Source organism: Myodes glareolus, chromosome 20 (genome assembly GCF_982192425.1).
Source record: "Myodes glareolus chromosome 20, mMyoGla1.1, whole genome shotgun sequence".
Lineage (NCBI taxonomy): Eukaryota > Metazoa > Chordata > Mammalia > Rodentia > Cricetidae > Myodes > Myodes glareolus.
Genome location: NC_142045.1, coordinates 27,807,392 through 27,825,078, shown reverse-complemented (window position 1 = coordinate 27,825,078; position 17,687 = coordinate 27,807,392). Strand labels below are relative to the sequence as shown.

The following is a 17,687-nucleotide window of genomic DNA, read 5'->3' as shown; positions in this document are numbered from 1 at the left end:
CCAATACAGCGAGCAGGTAAAGCGAGAGCCCAGATTCGGAACTAATGACAGCACGTCGCAGTGTGTTTACTTAGAGCAGCGGGAAAAGGCACACCCTGTTGTTAAAAACATAATTCTGCTGAGGGTATTGGAAGGCTGGTGAGGGTTTGGCTGTTGTTTGTTTGTTAAATACACACCTTTAAAAGAATTTTTGCCTACAGAATCTGTCTTCCTGCCTCTCTCACTGATTGCCAGGGGTTATAGAAGCCTCTCTACTTCTACCCAAAGCCCCCAGCAAACAACCACACCACATGACAGAGACAAAGGCCCAAGTGGAAGTTCAATTGTATTTATTTTTTTATACAGAATTGAGAATTAAAACCTGTAACAAACTCCAGATAAAATGGCTTGATTTGATGGATTTGGCTGCATGTTTCCTGTATGCAGAACACACTGGATTAGAAATCAACAACACAGGTCTCATTTGATAAAATGTAGAAGTAAAAAAAAAAAATTAAGTTAAAGTATTAGCACGTGTATAATACAGTGTCAGGGAAATGGTCTCTGTCAATCACCCTTTTCCCATTAAATTAATCTATAGCTTTCCTTTTTTTTCTTTTTTTTTATGGCTTGTTTTTTTTTTCCCCCAAAAGTTGTCCTTTCAGAAGTTGTTTCTAATTGCATTATAAGAACACAGCACTCAGTGACCCCGTCGGCCACTTCAGGCCACCTCCTGCACATTCCTTTCTGCTGAGCAGTGCCCAGGGGGCTAAAGCTGGTTCTGTTTTATGTGCTTCTCACACATGGGGAAATCACTGAAAGAAATACATCTTACATCCTAGAGACTACAGTGAAACACTGCCTAAAAAAGAAACCCCCAATGCTAACAAAATGGCAGGATGCTTTCACCATCGAAATCCTTCAAGAAAGTGTATCTTATCGGGAAAAGCTGCTTCTTCTTAAATCCAACTTTTAAAGTTGCCTATTCTATGACAAAATTTGGAGATGATATGGTAAAAATGTATTGATTTAGGACGAAGAAAGACTAGCTAGTCTGACAAGTTGTCTTATATTATGAGATAGTATATGAATAGCACCTTATTATGAATTCTTGGGGACTATTAATACTTACAGTAATCCTAAAGAACCTCTAAGAGATTGTTCTTAGGGCTGGGGATGGAGCTCAGTGGCAAAGCACTTGCCTAACACATGAAGTCTTGAGTTCAATCAGAACTCGAAAAAAAAAAAGGTCTGACTTCTGATTTCTAGGTTTAGCTCTCTTTAAAAAGCCATATTTTATAGTCTTAAAAACAACAGAAATTATATCTGGCTTATCTATTAGTAAACAGTCAGGGGCCATATTTTATTCTAGAAAAATATTATATTCATTAAAAAGGTTTAAACTAATTTACTAAAAAATTATTCTAATATTTCATAATGCCACAAGCGTATTATAAAATTGCTTCTAAAACTTGGCAACATAAACCATCAATGATTTAACTATTTAAAAAAAAAGAGTATCTTTTTTTTACATTTAATAGCCTGAAATGCATGTATAAAAATATTTTTAAATACAGTAACACTGTCGAGTTTTGTTAGGTCCCTTGTGTTTTGGTTTGTTTTTGATTTTCCTCAGAAAGAATGTACAACTCTTTTTGCAATTTTTGCTAACAAAAGAGATAAAGAAAGAGTGCTCCCTTTCAACCTAGTAGCAACATAAATACCAACTCGCCTCTCTCAGAGTGCTCAGTGAGAGCAAGGAGTTAACTGGGCGTTAACAGGGGCTCTTCCAAGGAAAGAGAAAGCATTTCAGAGTGCTGGGTGCAACAGTGGCCCATGCTCTTGCCTGCTGCTGTGTCTAGCAAGCACGCAGACAGAGCTCCAGAGTACCACAGCCCTGTCCCTTCCTCCTCTCCGCCCCTCCCGCCAGTAAAGTGCGCCCTAACCCTATCTCTCTGACAGCAGGGTCTTTTGGTACAAAGGCTGAGAGAAAATTGCTTTGTTCTTCGAGGGCACTTCTCACCCGTCTTGCTTGCCTTGCTTTTGAGGGGTTCTGATGAGTCTGGCTCATTTCCCATCGACTGGCCTTTCTGGCATATTCCACAGCTTCGTCTCTGACCTTTCACTTGCCTCTTCCCACCACGACCAAGTGTACTCTGTGTACCTATATTCCAATGGACCAAAGGGATCTCATTCAAGATCCTCAACAACAAAGCCCTCACCCTCATGGACACTGAAAGTTTCCTCTCGGATTCTTGTTGTCTTTCAAAAAAATAAAAAAGGAGATTAAATTCATACACTATAAATAATGTCAGTTCAAAATAATAAAGAGCTAAGGACTTCATTGCTAGTGCGGGCAGACCGCCTGCTAAATGAACATGATGCTCTCAGTCCTTAAGAGCTAATAAAAAAAAAAAAAAAGTTGGTTACATAAGAGGTATTGAGTACATATCTTATGCCTTTTTGTACCAACTTAGCAAAGGGGTTAGCTAGGATAACATACTTAGGAATCAATTTTACTCCGCCCAGAAGCACAAATCTAGACGACATGTCCTGTCAAGGCCTTTCTGTGTACACAGTCAGACATCTGTTTCATTCTTCAAACACTTCTACAGAGAGGATCATTTTAAGCGCTTGAAACCTCGAAAGCAGAATTGACAGTGCCTCAGAGTGCAAAATGCAACAGCTACTTTGTGTGTCGTCAGGCTGAGATCTATGCTGGCCTGATGTTTTCAGAATAGGTCAAAAGACAAAAATAGTTGCCACTGATTCATCAAAAAACATTCGGCGGCCCTTTGTCATAAGCCACAAAATGACAGTGTTTCATAACACAAACATCAAATTCCAAGCTGCATTTTGCAAAGAATACAGGTTGCAATTAAAAAAAAAATAGTTTGGCTTCATAACTGTTCATCTTAGTACCAAACTGGTCTCTTTCACACGACCGGTCATGCAAGACCTGTGACAAATATCGCAGTGGCCCTTCTGCACGTAAGGCCGAGCCGCTGGGTGCTCTGCAGTCAAATGACAAAGGGTGGTGACATTAGGACTCTGTGCCTTTGTAAATACAGAATGAGAGTAGACATCAGAGCCAGCATGGATTCCAAACTGCGTCGTGTTCCACACAACAGAAATTTACTATCTATACAATGATTTTTTTTTTAAGATCAAGTTAAATAAGTTTTAAAGCATTTGTTACTAGAGTTATCAGTACAGTTTTTGAAACTGCAAATTGGGTCTTCTTGCACGTTTCTTGGACCAAGCTGCCAGTCAGAATTCACTGCCTGGGGTCAGCTTTTATGGCTTAGAATCAATTGACATGTGAATTTTAGCTAATACCTATAAAGCTAAGCCAAAGGGTAACAGGGATTTTTAAGAAGTTATTCTGTATAATCAATTCTGCACTATCTGTCACGGAAATGCAGGCTGGCAGAAAATAAAGAGAATGTTTATTTATGTGTAACTTAAGTTCTTGTAAGTCAAACCCAGGCAATGATTAGCTGGCTGCATGGACCAGGAGTGTGAGTATGGAGGCCGAGAGCAGTGCATCTGTGGACCTGCTTCACTCCCTCTCGCTTGTTCCACGAGGCCCAGGAAAGGTCAGGTCACAGCGGCAACACATTACCATGGGAGCAATCACAGCCAGGTTAGAAAGGGCTCGCTTTTGTTCAGAGCAGACTCTACATCATTGAAGAGGGGGATCAGATCTTCAGACTCCAAAGTCCCTAGGTCAACGTTGGTTCCTGGAAGGCAGTCAAGGAAATCAGGGAAGCGAGTCTGCTGGGGATTGACGGCCATGGGCGTCTGACCTGCATTTTCTCCTGTAATAGAAGGAAGGACAGTTGTTACTCCCTTCTCAAAATTTTAAAATTTTGTTTGTTTCTTTGTTGTTATCTTTGAGACAGGATCTCACTATGTAGCTCTGGCTTTCCTGGAACTCACTATGTAGAGACCATGCTGGTCTCATACTCACAGAAATCCACCTGCCTCTGCCTCCTGAGTACTGGGATTAAAGGTGTGTGCCACTATGCCCGGCTACATTTTATTTTATATGGGTATTTTGCCTGCATGTTTTGTCTATGCAACACATGTGTGCCTGAGAAGACCAGGAGAGAGTATAAGTGTATCCACAGGACTAGAGAAACAGACAGTGATGCGCCATCATGTAGGCAGTGAGACTCGAGCCGATGTCCTCTAGAGGAGCAGCCAGGGCTCTTAAGCATGGAGCCATCTCTCCAGCCTTTTCTTATAAGTTCTTGAGAAGGGGGCAGAATAGTTCAAGTGCTAACATAACCCACATTTTCATGCCCACGGACACCACATTAGCGACCTCAACCTGTTTTGGAAGACTGTTTACTCCAGTAAGGCTAGAGTTCTGCAGGACATGGTGGAGGAAAATGCTAGAAAGGTAAGCATCTGGGAATCTGACTGAGAATATTTGCTTTACATAACAGTATTATGAGAGGAACTACATGGAGACCTGATATCATTCGACGGGTCTTTTACTATATGACCGTAGGCACGCTTAATTTGTCTCATTCCCATTTGATCTCCTGGGTCTCCTGCATACGTTGGGAAGAAGCAACAAAGGTGCCATATTTAAGGCCGTGCCATCTGTCTACTAAAGTTATCATTACAGAAGCTGAAGGGATGGCTCAGTGGTCGGTCAGCAGAGGTACTGAGCTCAAACACCCGCATTGTGGCCCACAAACCCCTGGAACTGCAACCTCAAAAAGTCCAATGTCCTCTGGCCTCAAGACGCCTGCTCACATGGTACACGTAAACTCACGCGGGCACACACATGCACAAAAATTTAAAAGTTCAAAATATCATTACGATCTTCTAATTCTTGAAAACACATATTTTAGTCAAACAAAATCTCTTTTTTTTAAAAAAAAAAATTCTTCAAATTCTTTTTCACCAGAAATGAAAGCATGAGTTGACAGTCATGCTTCTTCATCAAGGTTAACAATCTCACAGCATTTCTTATGGCAGTAGCTCTACAATGTCCTTGTGGTTTTTTTAGTCCTTGTCATTTTAGCTACTGAAGTTCACCACTTAAGCTACTTAGGATAAAAGGGGGAGGGGCGTCAATTCTTCCAGGGGTGTGGTTTTCATGGAACATTCTGGAAGGAGAAATGACTGTGTAGCCTTTATTTACCATGTTAATATCCCTTGGTTCCATCTTCACACAAGTCCAGCTGTGTGTGCTCATTGCAAAGGGGGAGGGTTCTCAGTCAGCTTGCTCCTGGCAAGTGGTCAATGTGACTGGCAGACTGAACAATCTTTTCTAGCCACCTGCAAGCTCTGCCTGCCCTCAGCCCCTCCTCAGCTAATGACTAAGTATTACTAAATATTACAAGACTGATTCTCTTTAACAGTGTATGCCCATTTCCTGCAAACACCTCGCAGGAGTGACCCTGAACTCAATGAGATGACACTCATTTAAGCAGATTAATAGGAACCACAGTGTTTATCAAATCCACTTGATCAGTACCCTTCTTGGGCGGAGGAACAGAGGTGGCGACACTAGTCTCATTTCACCGGTGAGAGGCTGAGGCCCACAGAGTGTCCCTAGAGAACACTGTTACCAGGGACTGAGAAACAAAGATTCAACTCGGGCTGAAAGTTGCCACTGTTTTTTCAAGACACCATTTAATTGTGTATTATGGCTTCAAAAACACTCCCCCATTTACCCAGTGGACATTATTTTACAAACCTACAGGAGAGAGTGTAGCCTTTTAATGTCTCCTGAGGTACCCACCCTCTCACCTTATTTAATTTCACTTTTTACCCTTACAGGATTCCCGGAGTTTAAAAGAGAAAAGTAAACAACACAGGAAGGAGCCACCTCATGAGGCTATTTCAAGGAAGCAAAATAAATCACACAGACACACAGGCCTATGAAAAGATGGAAGGGGTAGGGAGGAGAAGTGATGTAATAAACTGAATACGGCAACAGTGCAAAATACTATGTAACACCTCACTATGGCCTCCATCTACTGCTGTAGGTCTGCAAGACCTGCAGGTGCTGCTCCAGCATCCTGCCCTTCTGCAGCGCTGCACTGCAAACCTGGCTATGAGTCAGGTGTTCAGAGCAACAGTTTAGACTCCCAGCAAGCAGCACACGGCAGCTGTACCTGTGCCTGAGTGCTTCTGCACATATAAATGCATGTGGAACTCCAGTATATCTGGGGCTGAACCATCGCTCCAGTCCAACAACAGCTTCTCTGTCATGAACAATAGAAGAGAAACGGCAAAGGCATCTACACAGAGCATATATGCACACTGGTTTTTTTGGGGCTTTGCTAGCAAGACACAAAGGAGCTATATATGTGAGCTGGGGATGGTGGTGCACCCCTTTAATTGCTATTACTGTTGCACTTGGGAGGCAGAGGCAGGTGGATCTCTTTGAGTTCAAGGTCAGTCTGGTCTACATTTCACAGTCCAGGACAGCCAGAGAACATAGAGAGGCCCTGCCTCAAAATTAAAAGAAAAGGAAAGCTAAATACTATGTGTCCCAACACTAAAGTGTAAACTATTTCTTTTTACTTTATGTGTATTGGTGTTTTGCCTGCATGTGAGTCTGAGTAAGGGTGTTGAATCCCCTGAAACCGGAGTTACAGGCAACTGTGAACTGCTATGAGGGTGCTGGGAATTGAAGCGTGGTCCTCTGGAAGAGCAGCCAGTGCTTTAGCTACTGAGACACCTCTCCAGCCCTCCAGTTTCTTCCCCCTCAATCATGCAGTTCTCAAATGTAAACTTAGCAGATGACAGCGTCAATAGTTCAGACATATTTATAGGATGCACACGCTGGGTCTAAAAAGTCAACCTTGTATCTTCTTGCCAATTGTTGAAGGAGGGAGTTATGTTAGAAATTGGCGCTGACAATTAGGACCCTCTGAGCTTTTAGTTACACACCTACTGTCAATCCTTCCCCAAACCAGAAAGTAACACAAAAAGATCAGCATGCTCAGAGAACCAAAAATAGTCTAAATCCCAGTAGAAAGAGTGGAGTATTCGTTACAACTAAAAAGGGGGTACAGCACAGTCACCCCCACTCCAGGTAAGTACAGGATGGTTCAGAGGAAAGGGCAATACCAAAAGGATGGGGGTGGGCTTAAAAAGCCCACGCTGATATGAAGCCATATTTGCATAAACTCTGAGAAGTCTGCTCTGTAGCAGTAGTGCCTGTGGATTGAGTGGGCTTTTAGCTGGCATTCTATGTCCAGGGTTTGTTTCCCAATGGATTTGCGGCTCGCAATAACCAAGGAGACAATCTAAAAACGGAAACACACTGCAGATATTCGAAGGCTGTGTGCCCACCTGTTTCCATCTCGTCCATGTTGCTGAGGAAGTCCTCTGGAGTTGTGGGGACACTGTAGCACCCCAACCCCAGGCCACTGTCTGTGCTCTGCTCCCTTGAATGATAGGGTCCTCTGTAGAGGAGAAAGAAAGAAAGGAAAAAAAGTGGAGACCTTAACATGAGTAAATAAACATCACAGTTAGAACGCAGTCACAGAACTCAGGCAGTGAGAGGGAGAAAATGCTACCAGACCTTTAAATTTTGAAACATATAACTGATCTTAAGTAATTATATGCTAAATATATTAATTATATGCAAATAAAATTATATGCAAATAAAACTGGTTACTCACCATATACATGGGTGTTGATTTCCTTGCCTCAAAATAACCGTTTGAGCCCTATTCTACTTATGTGAAATATTAAAACCGAGAAAAATAGTGCTGAATAACGCTCATAGAAATACACATTAATGATAAAAGGAGTATGTATATAGCCAGTCATGGTGGTCCATGCTTACAGTCCCAACACTCAAGAGGCTGGGGGAAAGGGTTCCGGAAAAATAGCTAAGTTCCCTGGGGTGGCCACACACCACTTTCCGAGGTGTGGCTGCGCCTGGGGAGAGAACGGAGGGAAGAAATAAACCTGGTGGTGGTGGAGAGGGGCTCAAACAGCGCGTGGCATACAGCAAGCCTGGATGGCGGCTACCTTAGTTTTCTTTCTACTTTTCTAGTCTTTAAAATACAGCACAGCAGAAAATTAACACTATTAGCTGAACTTTGAAACCTTACTTAGCTTTCCCCATAAGTACCTCTGAATTTACTTGTTCTATTTGCCACAGTATGCTTTTAACCTCATCCTTCCTCCCAGGACCGTCAAGACTCTTGCAAGTGATTACCAGATCGCACTGTTTAAGTTTGAACCCCACCCTCGTATGCAAATCACTGACTGAATAAACTCCATGTCATGCGACTAGGTTTTGAAACTGAGATGTTTTCTAAAAGCTTCCTTTTTCTTTCTTCTGTCAGCTCTCCCCCCTCTCCCCATCCCTGAAAAACCCTGCCCCTTCTCCACGCAAACAAACCCCCACACACAGCCTAAACCATAGGTAAGAAAGCAAAAGTCAGTGGTCCCCAGTGTGAACTTACCCATTGAGGAATGGATCTGAGCTGTTGTTGGTGATGGACCTCATATCTGTGGTCATGGCAGGCGGGTTGACAGAGGCCATGGTCTCCTCCATGGGGAGCTGTCTGCAGAGGGCAGCTTCCTACAGAGTCGGAGGGAAAGGGTGTCAGTCAGTTGTCACGAAGGGTTGCATCGTAATACAATTCATATGAAGACTGTTCACCGAACACAAAAAGTTTTGTGCCTATTTTAGTAGGTCAAGGCCATCGGGAGGTTAGCATTCTTTCTCCCCAGACAGCCCTGGACTAGCATACTCCCGTTATCTCTCCTGTTTACATGCCAGTGTGAATGGGAGGTTTAGACCCTTAAATAAAATTACACTTAGCAGCTGTTGTTAATCACCAGATGAATAAGACAACCAGTTAGACCATTTGCAGATAGATAGATAGATAGATAGATAGATAGATAGATAGATAGATAGATAGATAGATAGATCAGGTCACTAGGTGGCTCTGTCAGCATACGCATTTACGCATTTACCACCAAGCCTGACAACCCAAGTTCCTTTCCCAGGATCTGCACAGTGGAAGAGCCAACTTCTACAAGTTGGTTCTCTGACCGCCATCTGGATGCTCATCATGGATGTACTGGTACAAAATAAATAAATATCGTATCAGAGCTCAGTGGGTAAAGGTGCTTACTGTGGAAGCCTAGACCTTGAATTAAATCTCCAGGGTGTAACACATAAGGGTGGACAGGGAGAATCGACTCCACAAAATGGTCCTCTAACCTCTGCATACAAATCTTGGCATAAGTATGCCTGCTCTTATGTACAGACATCATACACACTCACATATACACACAATCATAACAATATTGACTACAGCTAGGGGAAACTGGAGTTCCAAACCAAATCCCACAGACAACTAGATGTTTGATGGGTTGTGGATTTTTTTAAGCTAGCATTAATAGCAAGAAGAATAAGTACAAAGTGTTATGAACCTGACTGCAGTGACACACTCCAGGCAGAAATGACCAGGTATCAGACGCATTTCAAGCTGATGGCGATTTCCAGAAGAATACTCTCAGATGTTTCTGCTTACATCCAAAACCAAGGTTGGGTCCATATTTATGCTTATTGGTTTCTCATTTTCAAACTGAAGTCATTGATCTCACAGCCTTAAAGTCCCTAAACCACACAATGACAAATGGAACATTCCAGCTATCTGAGCTGCAGGATCGTTCAGCTCTTCATGTGATGGTTCAAAGTACTGCGGTCTGGGCAGTGACCCTGGAAAACTGTCGGTTGCTGCGTGGTTACTACCTCAAAGGAGGCATGACTCTGACCAACCCTGAGAGGGCTGACTGGGAGGGACCTGCATTGAGCTGGGCATGGTGGCACGTGCCACCTTTTATCCCACACAAGGAAGGCCAGTCTGCTCTACAGAGCAAGTTCCAGGACAGACAGACAAACTCTGAAAGGAAAAACCAAAGGGAGAGGGAAGGAAGGAAGGAAGGAAGGAAGGAAGGAAGGAAGGAAGGAAGGAAGGAAGGAAGGAAACTGTTAGACAAAACCTGTCTTCAAAAAATTAAGAAAAAGGAAAGAGAAAGAAAGAAAGAAAGAAAGAAAGAAAGAAAGAAAGAAAGAAAGATAGATAGATAGATATTAAGAAACTGCCCTCGTGATGAGCAGAAATAAAATAACCGGGCAAGAAAAGGACCCCTGGTTCACTTCTCTTTATTTTGAGAGGCAAATAATTTGAATCCTTAACTAATGTGTTTCAAAACTCAATAATACACACAAAAAAGCAAACAAAAATTGATCCAGAACAATCAAGTTACTTTCTTATAGTTGTTCTGACATGTCTAGAAACTTTATTATCCAACAAAGTCTCATGTAGAAAACGTGAACCAGGGATGAGGAAACGTGAGCCACCACAAACTGTTACGAGCACTAGTTTGCTGTGAACCTCGGCGTGAAAACAACGGTCACGATTTACATTCTAGCAGATACAAGAATCCTTTAGCTAATATCTTCCTACTCAAAAATATCTATTTAACTGACATTTTATTCTTCGATTATTCAGAATAAGTATAAAAACAAACTCCTTTTTGTTTCTTGTCCACCTGAACCTCATCCCCTCTCTTTTTAGAGACAGAGTCTCAATACGTTGCCTAGGCTGGTCCTGAACTTTTGATTCTTTTGCCTCAGCCTCTTGAGAGCTGGGATCACGGATGGTGCCACTCTGTCCAGTAATCAATACCCTTTTATAAACACAAAAGGTTATAGCAGGGGCTGAGGACATGGCTTAAAGGTACCTGTCACACAAGCACAGAGACCTACCTGAGTTCAGCTTCCTACTGCCTGTGGAGAGCTGAGTCAGCAGTGCACGCATGTAACACAAGATCTGGGGGAGGAGGGGGCACAGACAGGTGATCCCTGGAGCCCCATGGCTAGTCAGGCAGAATCAGTAAGCCCAGTCCAGTGAAAGAGAATCTCTGTGTCAAACACCAAGGCAGAAAGCAACTGAGGAAGCCACTTGGCATCAAGCACTGGCCTGGACACACATGCACGCGCGCACACACACACACACACACACCCACACCCAAGTTTACAAGGTAACTGCATTTCTTACAGTTCCATGAAATGTTCATTTTTATTTAACTTGCTTACCCATAGAATATTTCAAATAGGTAAAAAAAAAAATGTGCTTGCTTGTGGCAGAACATATAAATAAAATTTAAAAACCTCCATAACATATGTCAAGAAAGGAGGGGGCAGCAGGGCAGCTCCGTGGGTGCAAGCACTTCTATAAAAGCCTGATGAGGTCCTTGAACCCACATTTAAAAACAATAAAAAAGCAGGTGAAGTGGTGTGCATGGGAGGCAGAGACAGGAGAGTTGCCTGGAACACAGAGCCCTGCAGAAATGTCGAGAAACTCTACCTCAGCACAGTGGAGAGAATCAGCTCCTGATAGCTGCCCTCCATGTGTGCACCATGGCACAAGTGTGCTCGCACACACAAAAAATTAAAAAAAAAAACCATAGCAAAAACGCTATTTAAAATCGGGAAAGGGAACTATTGGGAGGGAAGGAGGAGATAATTGTAAGGGGAAGAAGAAAGATGGCGGAGGATAGTGACGGTGAATAAGAAAAAAGCGTAACAATATATATGTGTGGAAATGTCACAGTGAAATCTGTTTCTTTGTATGCTAACCGAGGGGAAAAAATTAAAGACTATATAAAGAAGAATATGTAGCACGCTAAGGGAAATGCTCACTGCCGTTTCTCGTCTATTCTCTGTATTTCAGATCCAAGAGAAGTGCTATCCCACTTCGGCACTGCATCCTAACTGATGCCAATCTCCAGATCACCAAAAGAGGAAATGCTACATTCTGCCGGTAGAGGGTACACCGGACCATGTTTTCTGCCTCCCTCAAATGACTAAGAAAACGCAAGAGACCACAAGGAGTGTCTTAACCCTAATGGCTTTTTAAAAAAAATAAATAAATAAATCGGATCATTTATTATTAACAATGCAATGACCTGTTTAAGATTCCTGTAGGACCATTCTTGGGTCAGAGATCATCTCAAAGAGCAGCTAAACACAAGGCAGACTTCTACTTCCTCCCCTGCTCCACCGGAAAGGACAGTGAAGGCACATTTCTGTAGTCCAGGCATCTACGCACACTCCACCCTGACAACTCATGGTCTCCCAGGCTTAGCATCCGCCTCTGCGGTTGCTTCCACCTCCTGAATCTGTGCAACTGTTCCCTCTGTCTGGAACACGATTCTGAGACCTTCCCTCAAACATCCATTTCCTTCCCTTACTAACCTACAAATGCCACTTCTCAGACACATCCTCCTGCCACTGTCTAAAGGAGCACCCCCACTCCCATCACTGTCCAACTCCCTACTTATGTGTTTGTCTGTTTGCCTGTTTATTTGTTTTTCTGTGCATTGGTGTTTGGCCTGCAGGTGTGTGAGGGTGTCAGATCTTGGAGTTACAAACAGTTGTGAGCTGCCATGTGGGGTTGCTGGGAATTGAACCCGGGTCCTGTGAAAGAGCAGTTGGTGCTCCTAACTGCTGAGCCATCTCTCCAGCCCTACCCGTTTGTCTCTTAACCTGGATTTATTTTCTTCACAGCAACTTTTATGTTTTATCTTGTCCTCCCCAATGGAATGTTAAATTCCACCAAGGAAGGGACCTTCGTCGCTACGCATGCCTATACCCCACTCCCCGTAACCACGCTAGCTATGCAGTAGATACTAAAAGAAAAAATACTAAGTCAATGAGAAATAGTACATATTCAAATAGAAACATTTTAAATTATGCTAGTAACAAAAAATAAGAAAAAAATTTCACACCTTTAACCACAAACGAGTCTATATACATCTTTTTTTGCTCTTGTTTTTCAGAAGACTCCTGGAGGCTGTCCTGGAACTTGCTCTACAGACCAGGCTGACCTTGAATTCACAGAGTTCCACCTGCCTCTGCCTCCTGAGTAATGGGGTTAAAGGCATGTGCCAGCACTGCCTGCCTTAAGGGAGTCTATATGCATCTTAACCAGCCAGGCCCACGGTCCCCTTGGTGAACCTGAATCCTCTCCCTGTGTCCTACCACAAAATGAACAGGGCTAAACGGCCAGTGGCAGAAACAGGGGCACCCAATACTAGGAACTGAGTCCCAGCCCTGCTGTCCTCAGTGAGTTATTTCACAAGTTTGTCATTTCCCCACAGGGATAATAAAACCACGTGTGCAAGGGGCGGCCATGAGGACAGAGATGTCAGGAGAGCATAGGCAGCTAGCTGCCACTGCATCGTGTGTGTGTTCCTGTACCTAGACGGCTGGCTGTCACTGCACCGTGTGTGTGTTCCTGTACCGATCTCAAAAGCACAGGTTAAAAGCCCCAATAAGCACATTAGCCGTAGAGCAGTCCCCTAACAAGCCAAGGCCCTGGGCTCCATTATAAGACTAAGAAAACATTGGGGGGGGGGCGCATTTATAAACCTACATTGCCTAAAATTAGTTTTAACTATAGAATGGTTAAGAGTTACATTTTATAATATAATAGTTCTACACTGACCATTGACAACTCTAAAAATTCCACCTGCCAGGTTTTCTGCTGTTGTGTTCTGATTTGGTTTTCTTTCAACTTTGGCGCACGGTAAATTATCTGAAAAGAGGAATCTCACTGAAGAAATTGCTCCCATCAGACAGTTTGTAAGCAAGACTGGAGAGAATTTTCTTGATTAATAATTGTTGTGAGAGAGCCCAGCTCACTGGGGGCCGTGCTATCCCAGACAGATGGTCCTAGGTTGCACAAGAAAGCAGGCCTCCTCCAGCTCCTGCCTGTCGGCTCCTGCCCTGACCGCCTTCAGCGATGGACACCAGAAGATGCACTAAACCCTGTCCTTCCCAAATTGCTTTTGGTGCGTGGTGTTTTATCATAGCAACAGAAACCCAAGTAAGACACTACCGCTTTGAAAATTAAAAAAATTCCCCCCGTATCTGCCCACAAATTTGGGGGTGGGCAAATACAACACCAAAGGCTAAAAACAGCTTCTCACCAGCCTGTCCTTATGAAAACAGGAGGCTGTGAAGCTTTGTAGTTAACTATTGTTGTCGTCTTTTAATAAATTTAGACATAAAATTAAAGTTTAGATCAGTAGGACTGACAGTCACGTGACACCCACGACCCTTCTATGAGCGCCAAGGCAAACATCCAACTTTACCTAGACCAAGAAAAGCACTCAGCACTAATGATCAGCTTCTCTAGTCTAAGCAGGTGTGCCGGTCAGCTTAGGTCAGCTTACGTCAACTTGACACAAATCACAGTCACCTGGGAAGAGGAGATTGCCTCCATGAGACTGGCCTACAGGCACACCCTCCGGGCATTTCCTTGATTAATGACAGATGTGGCAGTGCCATCCCTGGGGTGGTCCTGGGTTACATAAGAAAGCAAGCTGACGAGTCAAGTGGAACTTAGGTTCCTACCGTGAGTTCCAGCTATGGCTTCCCTAAAGGATGGATAATGAGTTGCTTTTGGTCCACGTTTCATTACAGCAGAAAAGCAAACTAACCCAGGTGGACAGCTGGTGAGAACTGAGGGCCACACTACAACCTACGGTTGTTTTATTTCCTACTTCCGTTCTAGAGGAGCGGGCCTCTATTTCCCGCTTCCATTCTAGAGAAGCAGGCCTACTCAGAGGCCCCACCAGTCCTGTCACTTCCCTCTAACCCTCCCAGGCCTCTAAGACAGGCCTTTGATTTCTCCACAACTCAGTTGTCAGGTCTCTCGTCCCCCAGACACATCCTACCCACCTTTAACAGCCATCTTACACAGCCGCGTTCCAGATGTTCTTTCAGACCATTACAGCCACATCAGGGTAAGACATTCCTGGACTTTCAGCTTCAAACACCTAACTGATTGCACCTAGCTGGTCCTCGAAAGTACACACGCCTAATATTGGCTGGGCTCAGAACAGCTTCCCCCAGCATCTTCAGGTTTCTCCTAATGTTATTACCCCTCCAGCATCCAACCTGACTGGGACTGTCAATTGGACAGAATTTAGAAGGCCCTGGAGACAGGCCTCTGACACACTTGTGAAGAATCACCTACAGTTAAATTAGCCTCTGGGCTGTGAGAATGATGTAGGTTAAGTGAGGTGGAGAGACGTACCCTAAAGGTGGGTGGTACCAATTCATGGGCTGGGATCCTCGACTACATAGAAAACGAGAAGCCAGCTGTGCTCCATCCGTCTCTCTCTGCTTCCTGACGAGACACAGTGGGACCGGGTGCCTTCAGCCACCATGCCTTCCATACTGTGATGAGCTGGACTGTATCACCTGGACCCGTGACCCGAAATAAACCCAACACATCAGGTACCGTTCTCAGCAACAGTTGCTAAGACCCTTCCCCCATCTTCCCGCAAGTCTGGAGAGGAGCAGGCAGACCATCACAGGGAACAGACAATGGCTAGGCTTTGTGCTGTTCTCAAGTACCAGATCATCACTACTTCTGAAGGTACTCCAACCGACCTCCCTGTCGTGCCATCAACCTGTGTGTATCAGGCTTTGAGACAGGTTCCAAGTCACACAGAGCATGACCACTGGAGAAAACAGGGTCTGGGAAGAGTCAGGATAGCATAAAACTCAAAGCCTCACAATGGCTCTTAAACTACTAATACCCAAAAGATCCCTCCAGTCACAGATCTGGGGCAAGCACGAGGAAGAACTGTCTTGTTTGTAACCAGTTCAATTAAGGTACTGCCTGCTTCTCAGTTCGCTGGGCTACTGGCCAACGGAACTCTCAAGAAGTTGGTAAGGATTCAATGCTGTTGGATCTGCCCTGAGTTTGGCATAAGAGAGAGAGAGAGAGAGACAGAGAGAGACAGAGAGAGACAGAGAAACAGAGAGAGACAGAGAGACAGAGACAGAGAGAGACAGAGAGAGACAGAGAGAGAGAGGACAATGCAATGCAGGGGAAGTGACTTTAAAATAAGAATGACAGGGGTTCAAATCCCAGTTTGGTCAGAATATAGCTATAAAAATTTGGAGGACACTCTCTTATTTATTATTATGTGCACGTGTGCTTTCCCCGAATGTATGTCTATACACCAAGTGTATGCTGTGCCCAAGACGTCTAGAGTTCTAGATGGTTATGAACCATCATGTGGGTGCTGAGATTTGAACTCTGGGTTTTTTGGAAAAGCAGTCAGTGCTCTTAATCACCTCTCCAGCGCCTTGGACTAAATTTTTGACAGCTCATTAAAATGGTTTATAAAATCTATCTTGTTGGACAATATGAAAAGATCAAAAAGCAGAGTGGGACATGCATGCACAGGAGTGTCGGATGTCACGAAAGGCTGGAGAAGGAGAGAGAGAAGTATTAGCCCAGACTTGGCATTTTGCTTTCTGCATGAAAAGCCTGAACACAGGACCCAGTTAATTTATTTTCCTAATGAAACTGGGGGACAAAGAGAGTAAGTGACTTTCCCAGGCCCCTACAGCTGACAACAGGTAGAGCCAGGATCCACATCCAGGCCGCTTGACTTCTGAGTCTCTTCTGGGAACGTCCACAGCGTAGCAGAAAGAAGGAAGTGAGGGCTGAAGTTGGCAGGGCTCAAATTCAGACCCTTTCACCTAGTCCTGGCCATGAGACTTGGGCAAGTTACTTCATTTCTCTGATCCTGTTTTCCCAGCTATAAAATGGAAATACCAACCCCATGACCTCATTCAGCCTGTTTAGGAAAAAAAAAAAATTTAATGAACCAGCCTATTCAACAGCACTGAGCGCGCGGTTTTCCCTCCACGAACTGGAGGAAGATGGCACTGGAAATGTTTTAGGATCCGTTTCAATGTATATGGGTGGGGCTAGAGTCCTGGGAATTCACACCACATTTCGAGAAGTTTTAAGTTTAAAGGCCAGTTTCACAAAGTCCTGAAAGGCTGCCACGGCAGGCCTGCTCCAGCCCACCCCCTCCCCACCAGCTTTCGTTATTTTTTTTTTTTTCCTCCACATAAAAGTTGGGAATGGAAAACCTCTGTCCAACAGGGGCTCTGGAATCTCTGTGAGTTTGTGGTCAACTGTCAGTTCCCTGAGACAACAACAACAAAAATCGTTTGTGGATTTGAAATGGCTGGGAGGCTGTGTGGTGTAAGGCCTAACTGGAGGGGGTAATGAAAGACACCCGACGAGTTAGGGCGTTCTGGGAGAGAGCCTCAAGCTTCCTTCCCCACCGGCCAGCAGTTCTCCTGTGGAATAAATCAACAGAAGAGGCAAGAAAGTCAACAGCGGTAGAAAGCATCCCTGTGTTCGGCGGCTCCCAGGGCTCCTCCCAACAGCCAGCCCCTGCCCTCACTGGAATGTACTTCAAAGGGAACGGAATGATAATAACCCCTTCTGAAGGTGCTCAGCTTGACTGAAGTGTGTAGCCAGAATTCTACAAAAATGGAAGACTGGATTGTTTTAATTATAAAGGGTGGGGTGAGTAGGGGGGAAAAAAAAAGAAAAAGAAAAGAACAACGAAAACAATATTTTAAAATCCTACCATTAAACAGTTATTTTAGTGCAGAGACGCAGCTCAGTCTCTCACCGTCAAAACTGGGGGGATTTCAGAAGCAGAACGCTTTGGGTGTTCTGATGGCAATCTCTTTTAAAGCCCAAGCCAAGAGATTCTAGAAATTCCCTGCCACACTTTCTGGGGCTTCTCTCTGAAACACCTCATCACACTCAGCTTCCAGACTGTCTCTGTAAAAGTGCAGACTTGAAACT

The 17,687-nt window shown here is 44.0% G+C and overlaps 1 protein-coding gene across 1 annotated transcript in view; it reads right to left on the bottom strand.

Annotated features, from left to right (window-relative positions):
* Nucleotides 1–312: 312 nt before the first annotated feature.
* Wwtr1 (WW domain containing transcription regulator 1) overlaps nt 313–17,687 on the bottom strand; it is a 119,704-nt gene continuing 102,329 nt past the window's right edge. Inside the window, exons 5-7 of the mRNA XM_048424622.3 lie at nt 8,433–8,551; nt 7,306–7,418; nt 313–3,800 (exon numbers count right to left, since the gene is read on the bottom strand). Coding sequence (XP_048280579.1) covers nt 3,616–3,800; nt 7,306–7,418; nt 8,433–8,551 — 417 coding nt within the window. The 3' untranslated portion in view covers nt 313–3,615. The remainder of the gene's footprint in view (nt 3,801–7,305; nt 7,419–8,432; nt 8,552–17,687) is intronic.